Raw genomic sequence first — 16,754 nt, forward strand, 5'->3', positions numbered from 1 at the left:
ATGTTATCTAGAGAAAATCAAGACGGAATAGCACGTACGTATTATTATTATACTTAAATTTCCTCAAAATCATGCTGCAAAAGCTTTGCAGTATTCTTCGGTATTCTTAATTTGAGATGAAAGAATTGAGACTATCCGATAAAGTGAAATGTTATATTCCATAAAAGTTTAACTTATCATAGATGCTTATATAGTGGTTTAAGACTTAGAGCTTACTTGCTTTTACAAAACAATCGGGCAATAATAGTCGGTGCTATTAGAATTGATTTTTTTTTTTTTAAATAGTAAAACAAGAAGTAGTTTTCTCGGAAGTCTTATGTTTATATTAGAATATATTTTTTGAAATCAAATTTAGCCTTAAGGACACAATTTACATTTCCAGATCGTATGATTTACATCTAATTTGATCAGAATTGAAAGTTGCAGTGTTAATTGTGCGGAAGAAAATTACTTCCTAACAAGTTCCATTCAGCTGGCATCGTAAAAAAAAAGTTATTATTACTGGCGAAATAGATGCATATATGCATTTCATTTAATATTTATTTATTTATTAAAACTTTTATTTTTTAAAAGTGCTTCATTGGTGACAATTGTTTTTAAACTTTTAACTGTATCAAATGCACTTGCTGTATTGCTCAAAATGTGCAAATAACTGAGCTATTCCTGCTAGATTATTCTTGAAGGTAAATAAAATATTTTATAAGCCATTTTTAAAAAAGTCAAATAGATTGAAAATATTTATATTGGTAATTTCATAAAAAATTGGCGAAAAAACATTAAATATATTATTTAATAACTGCAAATTTTTTTATGTTTAGATATTTAAGTTAAGTTAATAGGAAATAAGGTAGAAATAATAGGATCATCCATATCTTAATTTTATAGCCTATAAAAATTTGCTCAAATTATTTCTGGAAATTTTACAATCATTTTAACACTAATATTTAATCTTTTTTGTTGTTTAAACTCTAGACGATTTTTATTTAATGTCCTATTGAAATAGAGGTACATTGGCAAACGATTAGTATGAGAAATTTCAAGTTTTTGAAATAAAATTCTCAAAATTATATTCCATATTTATTTTTTAAGATGACATTCATTTAATTAAGGAAAACTTCTGAAAAATTAAATAATTTTAAATAAATTTAATCATTTATAGAGTATCTCCACCTAATATGTCTCATCATTTTCCATCGTAGAATCGTACAAATTATTTATTAAAACCAAGAAATGGGAATTGCTACAGACGAAGTTTGTAGGACAAAGAAACGAAGAAGTTGAAAAGAGGAAAATGGAATTCGAGAGCGGTGGACTTTTCATCTAGGAACTACAAAATGTTCATTGCTCAATAATACAGAAAATGAAATAGGAAGGAAAGAGGAGGAAGAGGAAGAGGAAGAGGAGGAGGAGGAGGAATTGATGTCAAAGAAATATATGCAATTACTCAGGTCAATCAATATAAGATAGATATTCTCGGGTATGAACAGGGTTGATAATGATAAAATGTAACAAAGTGGTAGTAGTGATAGTAGGAAATAAAATTAGTGTTAAAATTTACAAATGCTTTTTGTGCTATTATTCAATTATTCATTTGCCTTTTTTAATTATTTTATAAAATTTCTTTCAATAATTACGGCAATAATTTGTCTTTTACTCATTAAAATTTTAATTAAATTATGCTATCAAAAAAATTGGTGATAATTTAGAGTTTAGTTGTTAAAATTATTGGAATTGAAAAATGTTATTTGTTCAGGAATTAGATGAGCAAAAAATTATTTTATGGAATTAGGAATTAGATAAGCAAAAAATTATTTTATGGAATTAGGAATTAGATAAGCAAAAAATTATTTTATGGAATTTTTTGCATTCAATAAAAATAAAAATAAAATTATTTTGATTATTGCTTTTTTCAATTTTAAAAGTTTAAGCAGTAGTAATTAAGTTTCATGCATTAGAGAATATTATTGTTTTTTCATTATTAAAATTTACAAATGCTTTTTGTGCTATTATTCAATTAATCGTTTTCCTTCTTTAATTATTATATAAAATTTATTTCAAAAATAATCAAAAAAAAAAAAAAAATCATTTAGAGTTGGATGAATATTTAACTTAAAAGTTTGTTAGGTTAAATTAATATACACATTTAATTTTTATACAATTTAGTTTTATTACTGTATAGCAAATAAATACATCTTATTAAAATTATTTATTTATCCAATGTTTCAAGATAATAATTGAATTCAATATTTAGAAAATTCAAAAACTATTTGTGCTAATTTTTGAAGTGATTTGGAACTGATTTGGTTGAAATAAGCTTGATATTTATGAAACCTATCAATGGATTCTAAAAATGCATCAAGTTGACAAAGTTAGTTGTATATTCTTACGGTGATTCATTTAAATTAAAAAAAAAAGTTTTCTAAATTTCCACGAATTTCAACAGCGTAAGCATCAGTAATCTTTTATAATAGAAAATTCAAGTTTTCTTTTTTTTTTTGAATTTTAGGGATGAAATTTACACATTGGCTAGTGGTCACTATTATAACTCAAATAGGTATGTTCCATCTGATCAAGTTTAGCTTCTATTAATTTAATCAATCATTTGGAATAATCTTTTTTTTTTTTTTTAATTTGTACATTTTTTGAATTAGAAATGTACAGAATCTAATTAGCTAATCGTTTCTTCTGTTGACTAGCTGATCTGCTTTTATAATTGAAATTTTTAAATTCTTTTAAAATTTAGGTCTGAGTATCAGATTAACAGCCGATGATATCAATAACATCTATAAAGCAAGGATGAATAAGCGAACATTTGAGATAGCTAAAAATTTGCATTTAAATTGGTATATCTATGCGATCAAAGCATTACTTGGACAAGTTGGCAAACAAATTTTTCAGCAATTAACTAAAGGTTGGTTTGATTATTAAATATATGAAAATTTAAATTTATTTGACTAAATAAAATAGCTATTGAATTTGTGATGATGATGATGATACAGTGAATTAATGATTTAAGTTATTCTTTAAATAACTTAATCGATATTTTGAATGTATCAGAAAGTATAAGGTAAAATAAAAAATAGTACTTCAGCTTTAAACTTGCTTCATGATGAATTATAAAAAAAGAAAGAAAAGATGTGAAATAATTTTATTTAAATTTTATTGCAGATAAGCAGAAAATGTTAGCTTTATGTTTGGATCAAATCAAAGATGATCGTGATCTTATAGCTAGTGCTAAATGCTTGGTGCAAGCACGACATGAGCGCCATTTCAACAGCTACAGACAAAAATTTGAATTAAGTCAATCAATTGATAAGTCAGCTAATAATACATTAGCTTTTATTACAACCAATGACTATGAGGAAGAGAAGTCGTCCAAAAATCATAATTATGCCGAAAGATACAATAGGATGAGCGCAAAGGAAAAATTTTCACATTCCTCTCATTCTGGATTCGAAAATAAATTCTTGAAGCGAGATCAATCCAAAACTTTCATTCAATTCTCGAGATTTTCTAATATCTCGCATTTCAATCATACAACGAATTTCATCGCACACAATTTAAACACTTTCGAACATTTGATTGAAACCATACCAATTTCTGATTCATCTAATCAACAAAAATCTCGACTGTCCAGAGAAGTATACTTGAAACGGCTACTATCTACTGATAACAAATCAGGACAGATACATCAAGTGCCAAGAAAATATTCAGCAGAAGAAAATGAAATTTCAGAACAGATCACGAATTTTGTTGGACAATCGTCTCATTCTTCAAGTTACAAGAAGTTTAATAGTATGAAACTGGAAAAACATTCAGAAAAATTAGAACTGATCAAAAATAAAAATTTCCCAGTGAGATTTATAAATTTCCGTAAAAGTGACTTACATCTTTTTGCATCCAGCAATTCATCGGAACAGAGCAAAAAATTATCTTCAAATTCTATTCTATCAAAAATTCGAAAAAAAAAATTATGGCAACGACGACGTCGTTCTTATCGACTTATCACAAATCATGCTATCAAAAGTGATAACTTAATTATTGATGTAAGTGATTACATTAGCTTTTTAATTCAATTCTTCCTATCGCACATATCTTTCAATTTATCAAGTGAAGAAAAAAAAAGAAGAAAAACTTACAAAGAATTTCAAAAATTGTGAATTATATCTTAAAAACGAAATGAAGAATGAAATTTTCAATTTTGTTTATGTGAAAGAAAACTTTTGTTTATTTATTTACTTATCAGATTTATAAAAATTGTATTTTTGGCTTATTTTCTAATTGTTTTGTTGTTTTGTTTAGGTGAAGCAAGTTGATAAAATGCCAGCAATGCACGATTCCACTGTTAAGAAAACTCCCGTACAACAGGTTAGCACTGATAATTGATAATGTTATCAGTACTCACTACAATTGTTATATGATAATTTTGATTAGTGATAAAAATTGAAAGAATATTGTTTAATTCAGATGGCTAAATTTATCAGTGTTATGCTAAGTGGAAAAGAAGCAAATGCTAATTGGATGAAAACTTATGAACACATAACCCAAATTAAAAAACAAATGGATCAGCAATGGGAAGAAAGCAGCGCAAAAGTCTACAATCTTCGACTTTTCGATCTTGTACTCGGTAACCAGAAATGTAGCAGAGCAAAAGTTCAAGTATTTTGCATATCTATTTAAATTACTAAAAGATAATCAAGTACAAAAATACTTGTAATACTTTTAAAAAGTAATGTTTACTAGTATTATCAATCCTTTGAAGATTGTATTTTTCAAAATTTTTGCTTAATTTCTTATTCATTATTGTAAAACAAATATGAAATTAAAAACAAAGTATATTTTTCTTGTAAATATAAGATAGAGTATATTTTTAGTCAAAATATAAGGATTTTCTCTCGATGGCATTTGATCTTCTAAATGGAATTAATGAAAATGGCAAAAATAATCTCAATTTTCGTTTTTTAAGTCCTCGAGTAATGCCTGTGATGCCTGATAAGGTTTCATTTTTGTTTCTTAAAAATAAACAAAAAATAAAAAAATAATTAAATTATAATTTTTTTGAATTTCATTTTCTTACATAATTTTTTTTTTTTTTTTTTCAATCACTGATGAAGGTTATTTTTAGATGCAATCCGAAAAACGCGTTTTGTCACCATCCATTATGTCATTTTATAAAGATGATAGTCCGGACAATATTATCTCTCTTCCTAAGGTCACTTTATTTATTTATTTTAATTTGTTCAAATTTTAAAAAACTGTCAATTTTAATTTCAATTCCGTTTTTTTTTTTTTTTTTTTATTTTTTAATTCCAGTGCTTAATTATTTGTTTGTACGTTGTGTTATGAACATTTGAATGATTGTTTTCAGTTATTGGAAAAAAGTGGTATGGCGGAAAAAGACAGGCAAGCAGTGCTAGAAATGATCATGGATGTTTCAGGAGCGCATATTGCCATCGAAATGACTCTTGATGTCCTCAATAAAACAAATGTTTTCGATTTGGATGATATAATTTTTGAGGTTGGTAAATTCTATACTTTGAGATATTAGCATAAATTTGTGCTATTTTAGAAAAGAAATTATCAAAGATATCAAAAAATTTGTTCAATCCTAAAAAAAAAGATAAATTTCAAAGAGATACAAAAAAAAAATATCTGAAAAAAAAAAAAGATACATCAAAGATAGATTTGTGCAATTAAAAATTCTAAAATTTAAATTATCAAATTTTTTTTTTTTTTTGCATAGAAATGATATATTATTTAAATGTTTGCAGACAACGAAGAGAATTAATGAAGCATTCAAAGATTTGAAAAAATCATTTAGTATTGAACAAAAAAATGATATGAAAAGTAGAGGATTTACATTTCTAGAAGTATCACAACTGAAACAAATACTTCATCAGCAAGGTTTTTTTCATTTTTCTTTTTTTTTTTTTTATCAATCAGATAAATTCTCTTTTTCAAAATATATGACAAATTTAAAAAGATGAAAGATTGTTGCAGGTGTTAATGAATTGAATGATGTGAATTTTAATTTGAAAAATTATGAACAACTTAATAGAAAAGAGCAAGAAGAAATGTTATGGAAGAATATTGAACGAATTGCAGAAAATAAAACTGAGGTTGACAAAAATTATAAATTTGTTTTTTTTTTTTTTTTCTAGAAAATACTAGAATGTGTTGTTGTATAACTGTAGCATAAGGTAAATGGAAGAGAGTAGAAAGTAACGAAAATGTAAGAAAATAAAAAAGAAAATTTTATTTTTAAAATTTTTCAAATCAATATAATAGTATTAATTAGAAGCAAAAAATTTATTGAAAAATGAAAAATTTAGCAGAAATTTATTTGTAGAAGAAATTAAATTACTGATTAATAAAAGTTAGAGTTAAAAAAAAAGAAAAAAAAAAAAGATATTAAATTGATACATTGACAACTATTTTCATTAGTATTTGACTTAAACTAAAATAACGAATTTAATTATTTGCTATTTAATTTTATATTACAATTATTATTTTGTAGGAAATTAATAAATAATCTAAAATTCAATTTAAAAAAAAAAAAAAAAAAGTGTACTTTTTTAGGAACGATATCGAAATAAACGTGAAACAGTACCAATACTTCCAGCAACCATTTTGGCACCATTTATGTTTTCACCAACTTTTGGTCTTAGTATTTTAGGACCAGTGGTACTATCACCTAGCATTTTCAGTCCATTAATTTTAAATCCATCTATTCTTAGTCCATATATTCTTTCTCCCGGTGTTTTCCTTCCTTTTCTTATCTCACCTTACATACTCTCTCCCTATATTTTATCACCACTTGTTGGTGCACCATATATCTTATCACCTTATGTTTTATCACCAAATATTATCAATCCATATGTGTTAAGTCCATTAATTCTCAGTCCATATATTCTTAGCCCAGATATTATTTCACCACAAGCATTAGGTGGTCAAATTTTATCACCGAATGCATTTTCGCCATCAATTTATACGGACAGTGTTCTCTCGGTTAATGTCCTTTCACCTACCTGGATGTCCAGGTAAAATTAATAAAAATTATGCTTGCCAAGACAAGGAAAATTAGGCGAAAATGTATCGAATACTATTTTCAGGTTATTTTTTTATATTCAAGAATGAACATTAGTTTCAGTTCTGTTTAGTCTACATTCATTTTCCTAATTGTTTCACATCATAGAAACTCAAAATTTCAATCCTCAATTCAGGTCTGTTTTATTTATTAAAATACAAGTTTCTAAATTAAGAAAAATTTTGATTATTTCTTCTTCCATATGAAATACTTTTAAATATTTCTATTTACTCTGAAATACTCTTTGAAAAATGCATCATTACCTAAGCATTTTGCTTTTTTTGTTCATACATTTTATTTACTGTTCCTAAATTCATTGCTCATACATAATTATAATGCTTTTATCTTGTTTTTTTATTTAAAATTTTTTTTTTTTTTTTAAATTTTTAAGTTCTAAAAATATTCCTCATATTACACATACAACAATGTTATTTGTTCTAAAATTACCTATCGTTAAACTAAGAAAACATGAAAAGTTGCTAAAATCTCAAATTCTGACAGTCTAAAAAAAAAAAAAAGAAAATGCAAATGATTGAATAAACTAAGAGAGATGGTGATGATTTGTTGAAAATTTCATTGAAAATGAAATCATTGGAATTATGGAAATTTATTTTTTGCAATGAGAAGAATTTCCTTTAAATAAAAAAAAAAAAAAAAAATTAAACTAAATTGAATAAAATGAAAACTAGCAAAAAAAAAAAAAAAAATGTCCAATAGAAATTGCTTAGTGATACTAACCTTTTCACGTTAGTAAGTAATTGTAGCAGATGTGTTAATCTAAATGTTAATTAATCTTTTGCTAATCTTTTGTTATCATTTTTCCTAATTAATAATCTTATCAATTGATTTATCAGTAACTTATCAATATTAATGCATATCTTTTTCCAGAAATCACTTTAAGAAAATTTTCTTTTCTTTTTTTTTTTTCTTCCTTCACTTTTACTAAAATGATTTTCTTAATGCTTCGGTGCACTAGAAGATACATCAAAACATATTGCAAATATCTGATAAGATTTGATACCATTGATAAGGCTTTATCAAAATAACTATTGCAAGTTTTTTTTTTAGGTTTCAAAGCATTTCGATAAATAATTTTCACTAATTAAAATCTTTCTGATTTTCTGATGCAAGTTGTTTAATTAGGAGAAATTTTAAATAATTTTAAAGTTTGCTATTCAATAGCATACAGATTTGAAGCTTTTGCAAGATTTTAAAAATATGGAAATGTTTCCATAATTACTCTTATCATATTAGCTTTGTGGACAGCATATTATACTTTATACTTTTACTATTATACTTTATACTTTATACTTTACACCATTATACTTTATACTTTATACTTTATATATTATACTTTATACTTTATACTTTACACTATTATACTTTATATATTATACTCTATACTTTATATTTTACACTATTATACTTTATATATTATACTCAATACTTTATACTTCATACATTACACTCGTTTATAGTATATTATACTTTTTAAAGGTTTGGAGTAATTGCTTGAATCTATTTGAGAATCTTATTAACTTCTACCTTTTGTCACCGTATCACATAAATTCGATCGCTACTCAATCTACATGAATTTGTTGATCTTTTATTTTGATATGATACAAAATTAGACAAACTTTCCTGGTAATATATTTTTGTCATCGAACTTCTTTCTCATCATCTACCTATTCATATCAAAAATTCTCTAATGATACATACAGAATCATTTGATTATCATAATTACTTATCAGTCTTCTTACCCACCTGCAATTACAAGTAATCATCAATACTTTCTTATTTATTATCAGGTAAAAGGTAAGAAAGCAGAATGAAGTGACTGTAATGTTGCCATAATCTTTTTTTCACAATTACTTTGTATCTGTTTTGTATGCTTCAATAATTCTTCATACTTTTTTGATGTATTCATTTCCAACATTAGTTCTGTACAACTGAAATATGGCAAAAATGAAATTTATATTAAATTTAAGATTTTCCAAATTTAAAAAAAAAAAACCTACGATGGAATGAATTATACAAAATAATAAATAAGTTGTGAATACTTTTGACTTTTGAACTTATTAATATTGAACAAAAATGTTAATTAGCTATAAACTATACGTACATATTACCTTTTTCAGCCTAATTTATCACAATTTGCTTTTATCTCAAAATAAAATTATATCTGAACATATTTGTCACAATTTCAATTTCAACGTTACTTAAGCAAAATTATATTTTCTGATACTTACCTTGCATAATTTGGACAACATTGTCTCAATGTTGTACATTGTTTTCGCATTGGAGCTGTTATAGCTCTGCAATAGTCAAGAGCATTTTGTCGTGTTTCCAAATTATTAAATTTACACTTGTCAACATCATTTGTCCCATTGAGAATGTCATCTGTCACCATTTTTTCACAGATCATTTTCTGAAGTTTTAATTGTGGTTATAAAACTTGTATACATCCATTGTTAATTTGATCTATCTGATTGTTTTTTATATGTTTGCATAGAGAATGATAAATAAATATACTTTATCTAATAGTTTACTTGTTTACCTACTTTACTCTTCCAATCATTTGACGTTTAAAAGTTTGAAGAGCATTAAAGCAATATCTTAATACTATCTCTAATTAAAAATTCATACTTTTACTTGTATACTTTTACTTATATTCATACTTTTACTAATTGAAATATCAGGTCATTTTTTAAAAAAAAAAGGTTAAAAGGTTTACTTTTTTGTACTTTTTTTTTAAAACTTTTTTTCATACTTTTACTAGCTGAAATATCACATCATTTAAAAAAAAGTTAAAAGGTGACATCATCATTTTTTTGCTTTTAATTTTGCTTATTTTATTTAGAAATTAAAATGTTACATTATTGATTGGAAGTGGATTCTGACTGGAAATAGTTTGACGCATACATAATTTACGATTTAATTCCATTTTACGCAAAAGTTTTGAGAGCTGCAATAAAATGAATGAAGGTTATTGTTATAAATGAAATAGATTTTAAACAGAAAGTGACAAATTTTATGCAAATTTAATCAAATACCTGTCGTAGAATATCACTTGTTATTGGCCTCAAACATACTTTGGATACTGATTCCATTACATTTGCAACTTCGGAATTAATAATAAATTCGGATTGAACGGACATATCAAATAGTTTCGTTTCAGACTCTATAGCAGATCAAAATTTGATCAGATTTTAATACTGTTTGAGAAAGTGTAAAATTCCAAAAATCTAATATATTAAGATTGCTTAATTTAATTAACTCATTACTCAATGCTAATTGATTCAAAATTTCAAAATTTTGGTTTAAAATTTGCTACTATTATTTTAATATTTGCTAATTTGTGACAATTCCAATAATATTTTGCAATTAAATCTAACTAAGAATTGGCAAAGTCTAAAAAAGTTTCATAAACTTTTTGAAGAAATATTCATAACGGTATGAAAATTTTAATATTATTTCAATCGAAAAAGATTCTTTGAGAATATTTTCATTTAAATGTTATATTAATTTTTGATTAATCGTTGTTCTCCTTATTCTCTCAAAGTGAATCCTCAATACTCTTTCAGAAAACTGATAGTTGCAATTGATCAAAATTTCTTGATCAAGAAATTGATCAAGAAATTTTGATCTAATTCTCAATCACTGATAATATAAAAGTTTGCAATGATAATATTAATCGTTAAATATTTAAAAATGAAATGAACCAATGATTAAATTTGGATATGCATATTTTCGTTGACACATCAATTCATGCCATTTCAATTTTTCCTCACAAGTAAGTGTTTTTTGACAAAAAGTTATGCTTTCTTCCTAAATATTTTATTATTATTAAAGCATATGCAATTTTTTTTTTCAAATTTTATTTCAAATTAAAATTCAACTATGAAACATTCTTTCACTTTTAATTGAAGAATAAAATTTTAAATTTGAAATTTTCATTTGCAAAATTTTGATTAATCATTTTACAATTAAAAAAAAAAAAAAAATTAGACAACCTCAGTTAGATATATCGAATCGATCATTGATATGTCTGTTTCATTTCTATTATCATTTTTATCCACTGATAATTGTATTTCAAATGTTTTATCAATTTTTGAATTAAGTGAAGCATTCATTATATCATTTACTGTTAATGATATGATATTAGCTGTAGTAGAATTATTCATTTTATCCATTTCATTTGTTTGTGATTGTGACGAAGTGAAAGGTTTAATGAATTCTGAAATTACTGATAGCTGATTGATGTTAACATTTTTCAAAATTATTATTTTCTAATTTTTTTTTTTATTTTCTACTTTTGAAGACATTTCAAATTATTTTCTACTTTTGAAGACATTTCAAATTATTATTTTCTACTTTTTGAAGACATTTCAGTTGGTACAAATAGATTTGTCACTTCAATCTTTTCTGATGACAAATGTCTCTTTTTTGAATTTGGAAAAATTGTTGTAAAATACATTGAAATTGAAATGTCACCATCATTCGATGTTTTCGTATCGAAGAATTTGTCATTGATTACAGATGAATTTTCTGTATTTCGAGAAATTTTTGTATTTCGAGAATTTTCTGTATTTCGAGAAGTTTTCACCGCTAATATTTCAGGTACTATCTGCTGCTCTACTGAAAAAAAAAAAAAAATTTTTTTTTGTATTTTCTATAACCAATCATCACTGTGACATAAATTTTTTTTTTTTTAATTAATACATAAATCTTAGTTATAAAAATGGAAATTTTTTTATCTAATAAAGAATTTTTTCTTTTACAAAATTTTTTTTTTTCAAATTAAAATGTGAAAACACTTAAAAATATGTTAAATTATTTGTGAGAGTATTAAAATTTCAAACAAAGAATGTATGCATCAAAAGTTAATAATTCAATTTTTAAAATCTATCATAAAACCTGATTCATCCAGTTCCATTATTTCTTCACAATCATCCAAAAGTGTTAAATTTTCGTTCATTGTTTTCTCATTCATATCTTCTTGATTCTAAAAAAAAATGAATGATTGATTGGAAATGAAAATAAATTTGTTTATAAATCTGAAATGAATAAAAGAAATGCATAATTCTTTTCTTTTTTATTCAATCTTATAAAATTTAAATTGAAAATTTTATGAAAATAACAGTAGCAATTATCACTTAACTGTGATTACTATTCTTTGAAACTATCAAATTCAAAATTAATAAATAAAACAATGAATTTTACAATCTACTAACATCGGTTTTAATTATTTGCATTAGCGTTGCAAGCAAAGCTATTTTAAACAATTTCATTCTGTCCTGAAAATATTTCAAAAATTTTAAATGCATGTAAATATGTTAAATTAATTTCTATTCATCATTTGCATAATTTTTTTTATTAGCTAAAGAAGCAGAAATGGCGCAAATGTGATGCAATTTTAAAGAAGCAGAAATGGCGCAAATGTGATGCAATTTTAAACAAAACTTTTTAATAAAAGAGGAAAAAAAAAATGCTAAGCGTTAAAATTGGTATAAAGATGGAGGAGCTGTGACAATTCAATGACAATTACTAGAATGACATTGATTAACACAAAACCTTCAAACAAAAAATAGGACAATTCAATTAAAAATAAAATCAGAAAAAAAAAAAAAAAAATTTAGCACGATAGACAATGAGAATTACTACCTGAACGGGCAAAAATTGATAAATGTATGCTTAAAATCATTTGTTAATGGTGTCAGGTATTAATAAAAAAAATTTTTAAAATTTAAAAAAAAAAAAAATGATAACAAAGAAAATGTCATAAAAATCATTGTGCTATCACAATGGTATTACATCTGAAAGTATTTTTAATGAATAATTTCAGATGGAATCAGCAAAAAAGATTGAAAATATTTTATTTGTTGCAAAAATGCTCCGACCTAGTTGATAGCGATTATATTTAAAAAAGGAAAGAAGAATATTGTATCAGTGTCAGATATCTTTTATTATATTTCTAATTCTAATGTAAGTATTATTAAAGTAATATCTTTTCTCACAATTAATCTTCTATGCTTGAAATTTGAGCAATTAAATTTTTAATAAAATTTTGTAATAATAGCTTACATCAACTGACCTTTTGCTTTTACTTAATTGAAATTTAAATTTGCCATTGATATTTGTTTACATTAAGTAAACATGTAGAGTATTGTGATTATTAGAAAATAAAATTTGATCTTTTTTTTTTTTTTTTTTTGATAAGCATAAATATTATTGTTTTCAAAAGTTTATGAAATAGTACAAAATGGAATTTATTGGTTCCAATGATAACAGTTCAAAATTTTTAATTGCAAAATTAAAGTTAAATCTGTACTAACAAAGCAATTATTGAACAAAAAAATTGTTTATTAAGGCAATAAGATAATTGAGATAAATTGGTTTGTTGACAATATGAAGCATTTTTAGGATTAAAAATTTTAAATTCAAAGATTCTTTAACTTAAATCTTTAAATTAGATTGCTTAAGTTAGGAATAGAAACTATGAATTTGCATGAAGTTTACTAAACCTTTTAACTTTTAACTATCACATCATATTGATTGATCTGTGTAATCAGATTTATAAATTGGATTATACCAAATTTTTGTAGATTAAAATTGAAAAGTTGAAGTTCACATATAAAGGCTTCATTTTTCTCTGTAATAACACTTTACTTGTTTTGTTGTTTATTTTCTTTTCAAAGTGAATAATAAATTTGAAAGTTAAAAATAACATTTTTTTTTTTTGAAAAATTTGAAAAAAAAAAATTAATTTGAAAAATTAAAAAATAAAAATAACATTTTAAAAATAACATCCTCTTTTGTCAATTAAAGAATTATACAAATTTATGTATTTCAAATGTAAATAAAATCTAAAAAAATTTCTTCTAATTTTGAGCTTTATTTTGAAAAATTTTTTGAATCAATACATGATGTAAATTGACAAGAATGGAAGAAGAGTTGATTATATCGTAAGTGGGTTAATTTTTTTTTTTTTTTTTTTTTGGCAGTTTTAACAAAAAAAATATTTAAAATTTAAAGATTGAAATGAATAAACGATTATCCATAATGCATTTTGCTTTTTTTTTTGCACTAAAAAAGAGAGAAAGAAAAATAAATAAACGATGATAATAATTTTCTTATTTTTATCATTTTGTGATTATTTTTCATAAATCACAACTTCATCATCCATTATAATGGATCATTTCATATGACATTTCTTTATGATAAGAAAAAAAAAAAAAAGTTAGATGATAACAAGATTAGAAATTACTACCTTCCTAATTTATGAGAGGGTAGCACCTGTACAGAACGATCATTTAGGTCAAGAGGTGGTTGAACTGTTTTCTGTCCGCCTCTTTCATCTTTTAGTTACTTCTTCATATTTCAGCAAAATATTATTATTCAAATCAGAACTACTTTTTGAGCTGTTCTATCCTATAATGTCCTATATTAGCATTTATCAGGTATTTTGCTTCTTATCATTATCTGTAGCTCTCGAAGCTAACAATAATCACCTACAACCAACAATGGGTGTCAAATGTTTACCTAATCAGGTACCATTTTTTTTTTTTCGACCGTTTTTTTATCCTTCCTATAATCAGTTCATTTATTATCAAATTATCAAATAGATAGATATCAGGTTGCTCTAAATACTTTTTTTTTTTTCTTTAGATAATAAATATTTGATGAAAACAGTTTACAGATGTAATCTTGTAAGTTTTATAGATATAATTTTGAAAGAGAATGATAAAATAATTTTTATAAAATAAAATAAAACTGAATATTTATGATTTATATAGTAGGATAAGAAATTTTGCTAATTATCGGAGAAAAAAAAAATGACCGAAATTCATTTATTTATCCTATATTATATTAGATTGTAAAAATTCAAAAATTTTAATCTCATTTTTTTTTTTAAATAATTTCGTTTCTTTTAAATTTCATCAAAAAAAAAAAATTAAGCACAATTTATTTTTATCTACAGCTATAAAATTGCTTTTTCATCTTTAACTTATCATTTATTGAATTATAAATCGAAATTTGTCAACAATTTTGATTTAGAAAAATGTTAAGAAAATTGGTGACAATAATAAAATAGAATGAAGTTTAACAGATAAACTAAACTATTCTGAAAGTTATCAGCATTAATCATTTCACTGATATCATATCATATCATATCACTCCGTACAGGTTGCATTGATAGAAGAATCTTCTGAATATTTCTCTCTATTTGATGTCATCGCATGGATATATCAGTTTGAACAAAAGATTGTTTGCTTAGAATTAGCAGAAATAAAAATTCTTTTTGCTATAAAAAATTTGTTTATTAAAGGTAATAACGAAATTAACAGTTTATGAAGATGGAGCGATTGAAGCGGAATGCAATAAGCTACCGTGCGGTATATCCGGTACTCAATGCAAAGATAATCAGGCAAGTTGCCGAGCTGAAACTGATACATTTTCCGGTATGAAATGGGCATCCAATGGACAGAGGTACATTTTAATATGAAAGTAATACGTCCGTAGAATTTGTTTCTATTTTAATTCTTAACAATTCATCATGTAAAGACAAATCTTTCTTTGATTAATTTTTTTCAGTTAGTAATTTCGGCTATTGAAATTCAGTATTTTCCATAGAATTTAAATGTGTGAAATTTTAATTGTTATCAAATTTGTGGATTACATCGTTCTGTTTGCTCAACAGAGCTAAATTGTTTATTATTCTTTTTTTTTACTTAATTTTTTTTTGCTTAAAATTTGATTAGTAAATTTAAGAGAGATAGTTTTAGCATTCTACAACGTTGCTGTATAATTTCGGTACCACGTAAACTATACATTGGTACAGATTTGGTATCACTTGGATCATATTACACCGGTGGAATGGTAGATCCGAAAGATCTTTATAGTAAGGAAGGACCTGAATTTGACTTCATTTCGAATGTTCGCACTGAACAGTATGATTTATAAAAATTATGTTTAGGTTTTTTTTTTTTTTTAAAGTTTTTCAACTAATTAAAATAAATTGAATAGAAAACTTTCAGAGGTGGCGTACGGATTTGGGTTTATCGAGTAGTATGTCCGAAGACCACAGGTATTTCTGATAGATCGACCGCGACATCTCAGATACAACGGTCAGCCACCGTGCAAAAGTATGACATTCTTTTATGGCTGAGATCACTTTTATGAGAATCATTACTGAGAAACTTAATGAGTAATAGAATGGTATATCATTTCAGGTGGGGAATTGCACACCTGTAAAGATTAGATTCTGATGGTACTTAGTGGTACCTGAATAGTAGCTATTGTTAGCTCTTTCATAATGGTTAATTTAGATCAATTTCAAAACATTTCGTGTGTTTCTTTGCTTCACTCAAAATAAACTTCTAGTAAATAAGTAGAAAATCAAATTCAGTTGGTACTTTATATTTAGATTGAAAAATTGATGATATTAAAATTCTAACATTTCAAGTCTAACTTCTAACTTAGACAAGTGTCGAGTAACGGAAATACTCAATTTGGTAGAGCAGTAGCTGAAGGTGCACCAACCGCTTACAGACCGCTTAATCCACTACAATACCGCCCAGCAAATTGGCGTATGCTACAACGAGATTCACCAATTCATGCTAAGTCGAGAGATCTATTCGAGAGACTAATTTGAACATGTAAAAAT

The 16,754-nt window shown here is 24.8% G+C and overlaps 3 protein-coding genes across 3 annotated transcripts; 2 read left to right on the top strand and 1 right to left on the bottom strand.

Moving 5' to 3' along the window:
* Positions 1 to 2,508: 2,508 nt before the first annotated feature.
* Bm3455 (T-cell receptor beta chain ANA 11, putative) lies at positions 2,509 to 7,044 on the top strand (the record flags this gene model as incomplete). The annotated part of the gene is made up of 11 exons (XM_001894063.2): positions 2,509 to 2,554; positions 2,744 to 2,911; positions 3,169 to 4,046; positions 4,303 to 4,368; positions 4,468 to 4,659; positions 4,875 to 4,997; positions 5,126 to 5,212; positions 5,369 to 5,518; positions 5,772 to 5,904; positions 6,001 to 6,119; positions 6,580 to 7,044. The coding sequence occupies 11 exons, from the start codon at positions 2,509 to 2,511 to the stop codon at positions 7,042 to 7,044; spliced, it is 2,427 nt and encodes an 808-aa protein (XP_001894098.2).
* A 1,847-nt stretch (positions 7,045 to 8,891) lies between these two features.
* Bm10335 (Uncharacterized protein) lies at positions 8,892 to 12,378 on the bottom strand (the record flags this gene model as incomplete). Its single annotated transcript, XM_043078163.1, has 9 exons — positions 8,892 to 9,036; positions 9,337 to 9,515; positions 9,963 to 10,052; positions 10,141 to 10,268; positions 10,810 to 10,915; positions 11,101 to 11,324; positions 11,582 to 11,725; positions 12,005 to 12,092; positions 12,322 to 12,378. The coding sequence occupies 9 exons, from the start codon at positions 12,376 to 12,378 to the stop codon at positions 8,892 to 8,894; spliced, it is 1,161 nt and encodes a 386-aa protein (XP_042934097.1).
* A 2,145-nt stretch (positions 12,379 to 14,523) lies between these two features.
* Bma-wrt-10 (T-cell receptor beta chain ANA 11, putative) lies at positions 14,524 to 16,742 on the top strand (the record flags this gene model as incomplete). Its single annotated transcript, XM_043078164.1, has 5 exons — positions 14,524 to 14,637; positions 15,417 to 15,577; positions 15,874 to 16,038; positions 16,126 to 16,233; positions 16,571 to 16,742. 5 exons carry the CDS (start codon positions 14,524 to 14,526, stop codon positions 16,740 to 16,742), a joined length of 720 nt encoding a protein of 239 aa, XP_042934098.1.
* Positions 16,743 to 16,754: the final 12 nt, after the last annotated feature.

The sequence above is a fragment of the Brugia malayi genome (genome assembly GCF_000002995.4).
Source record: "Brugia malayi strain FR3 genome assembly, contig: Bm_v4_Chr2_contig_001, whole genome shotgun sequence".
Classification (NCBI taxonomy): domain Eukaryota; kingdom Metazoa; phylum Nematoda; class Chromadorea; order Rhabditida; family Onchocercidae; genus Brugia; species Brugia malayi.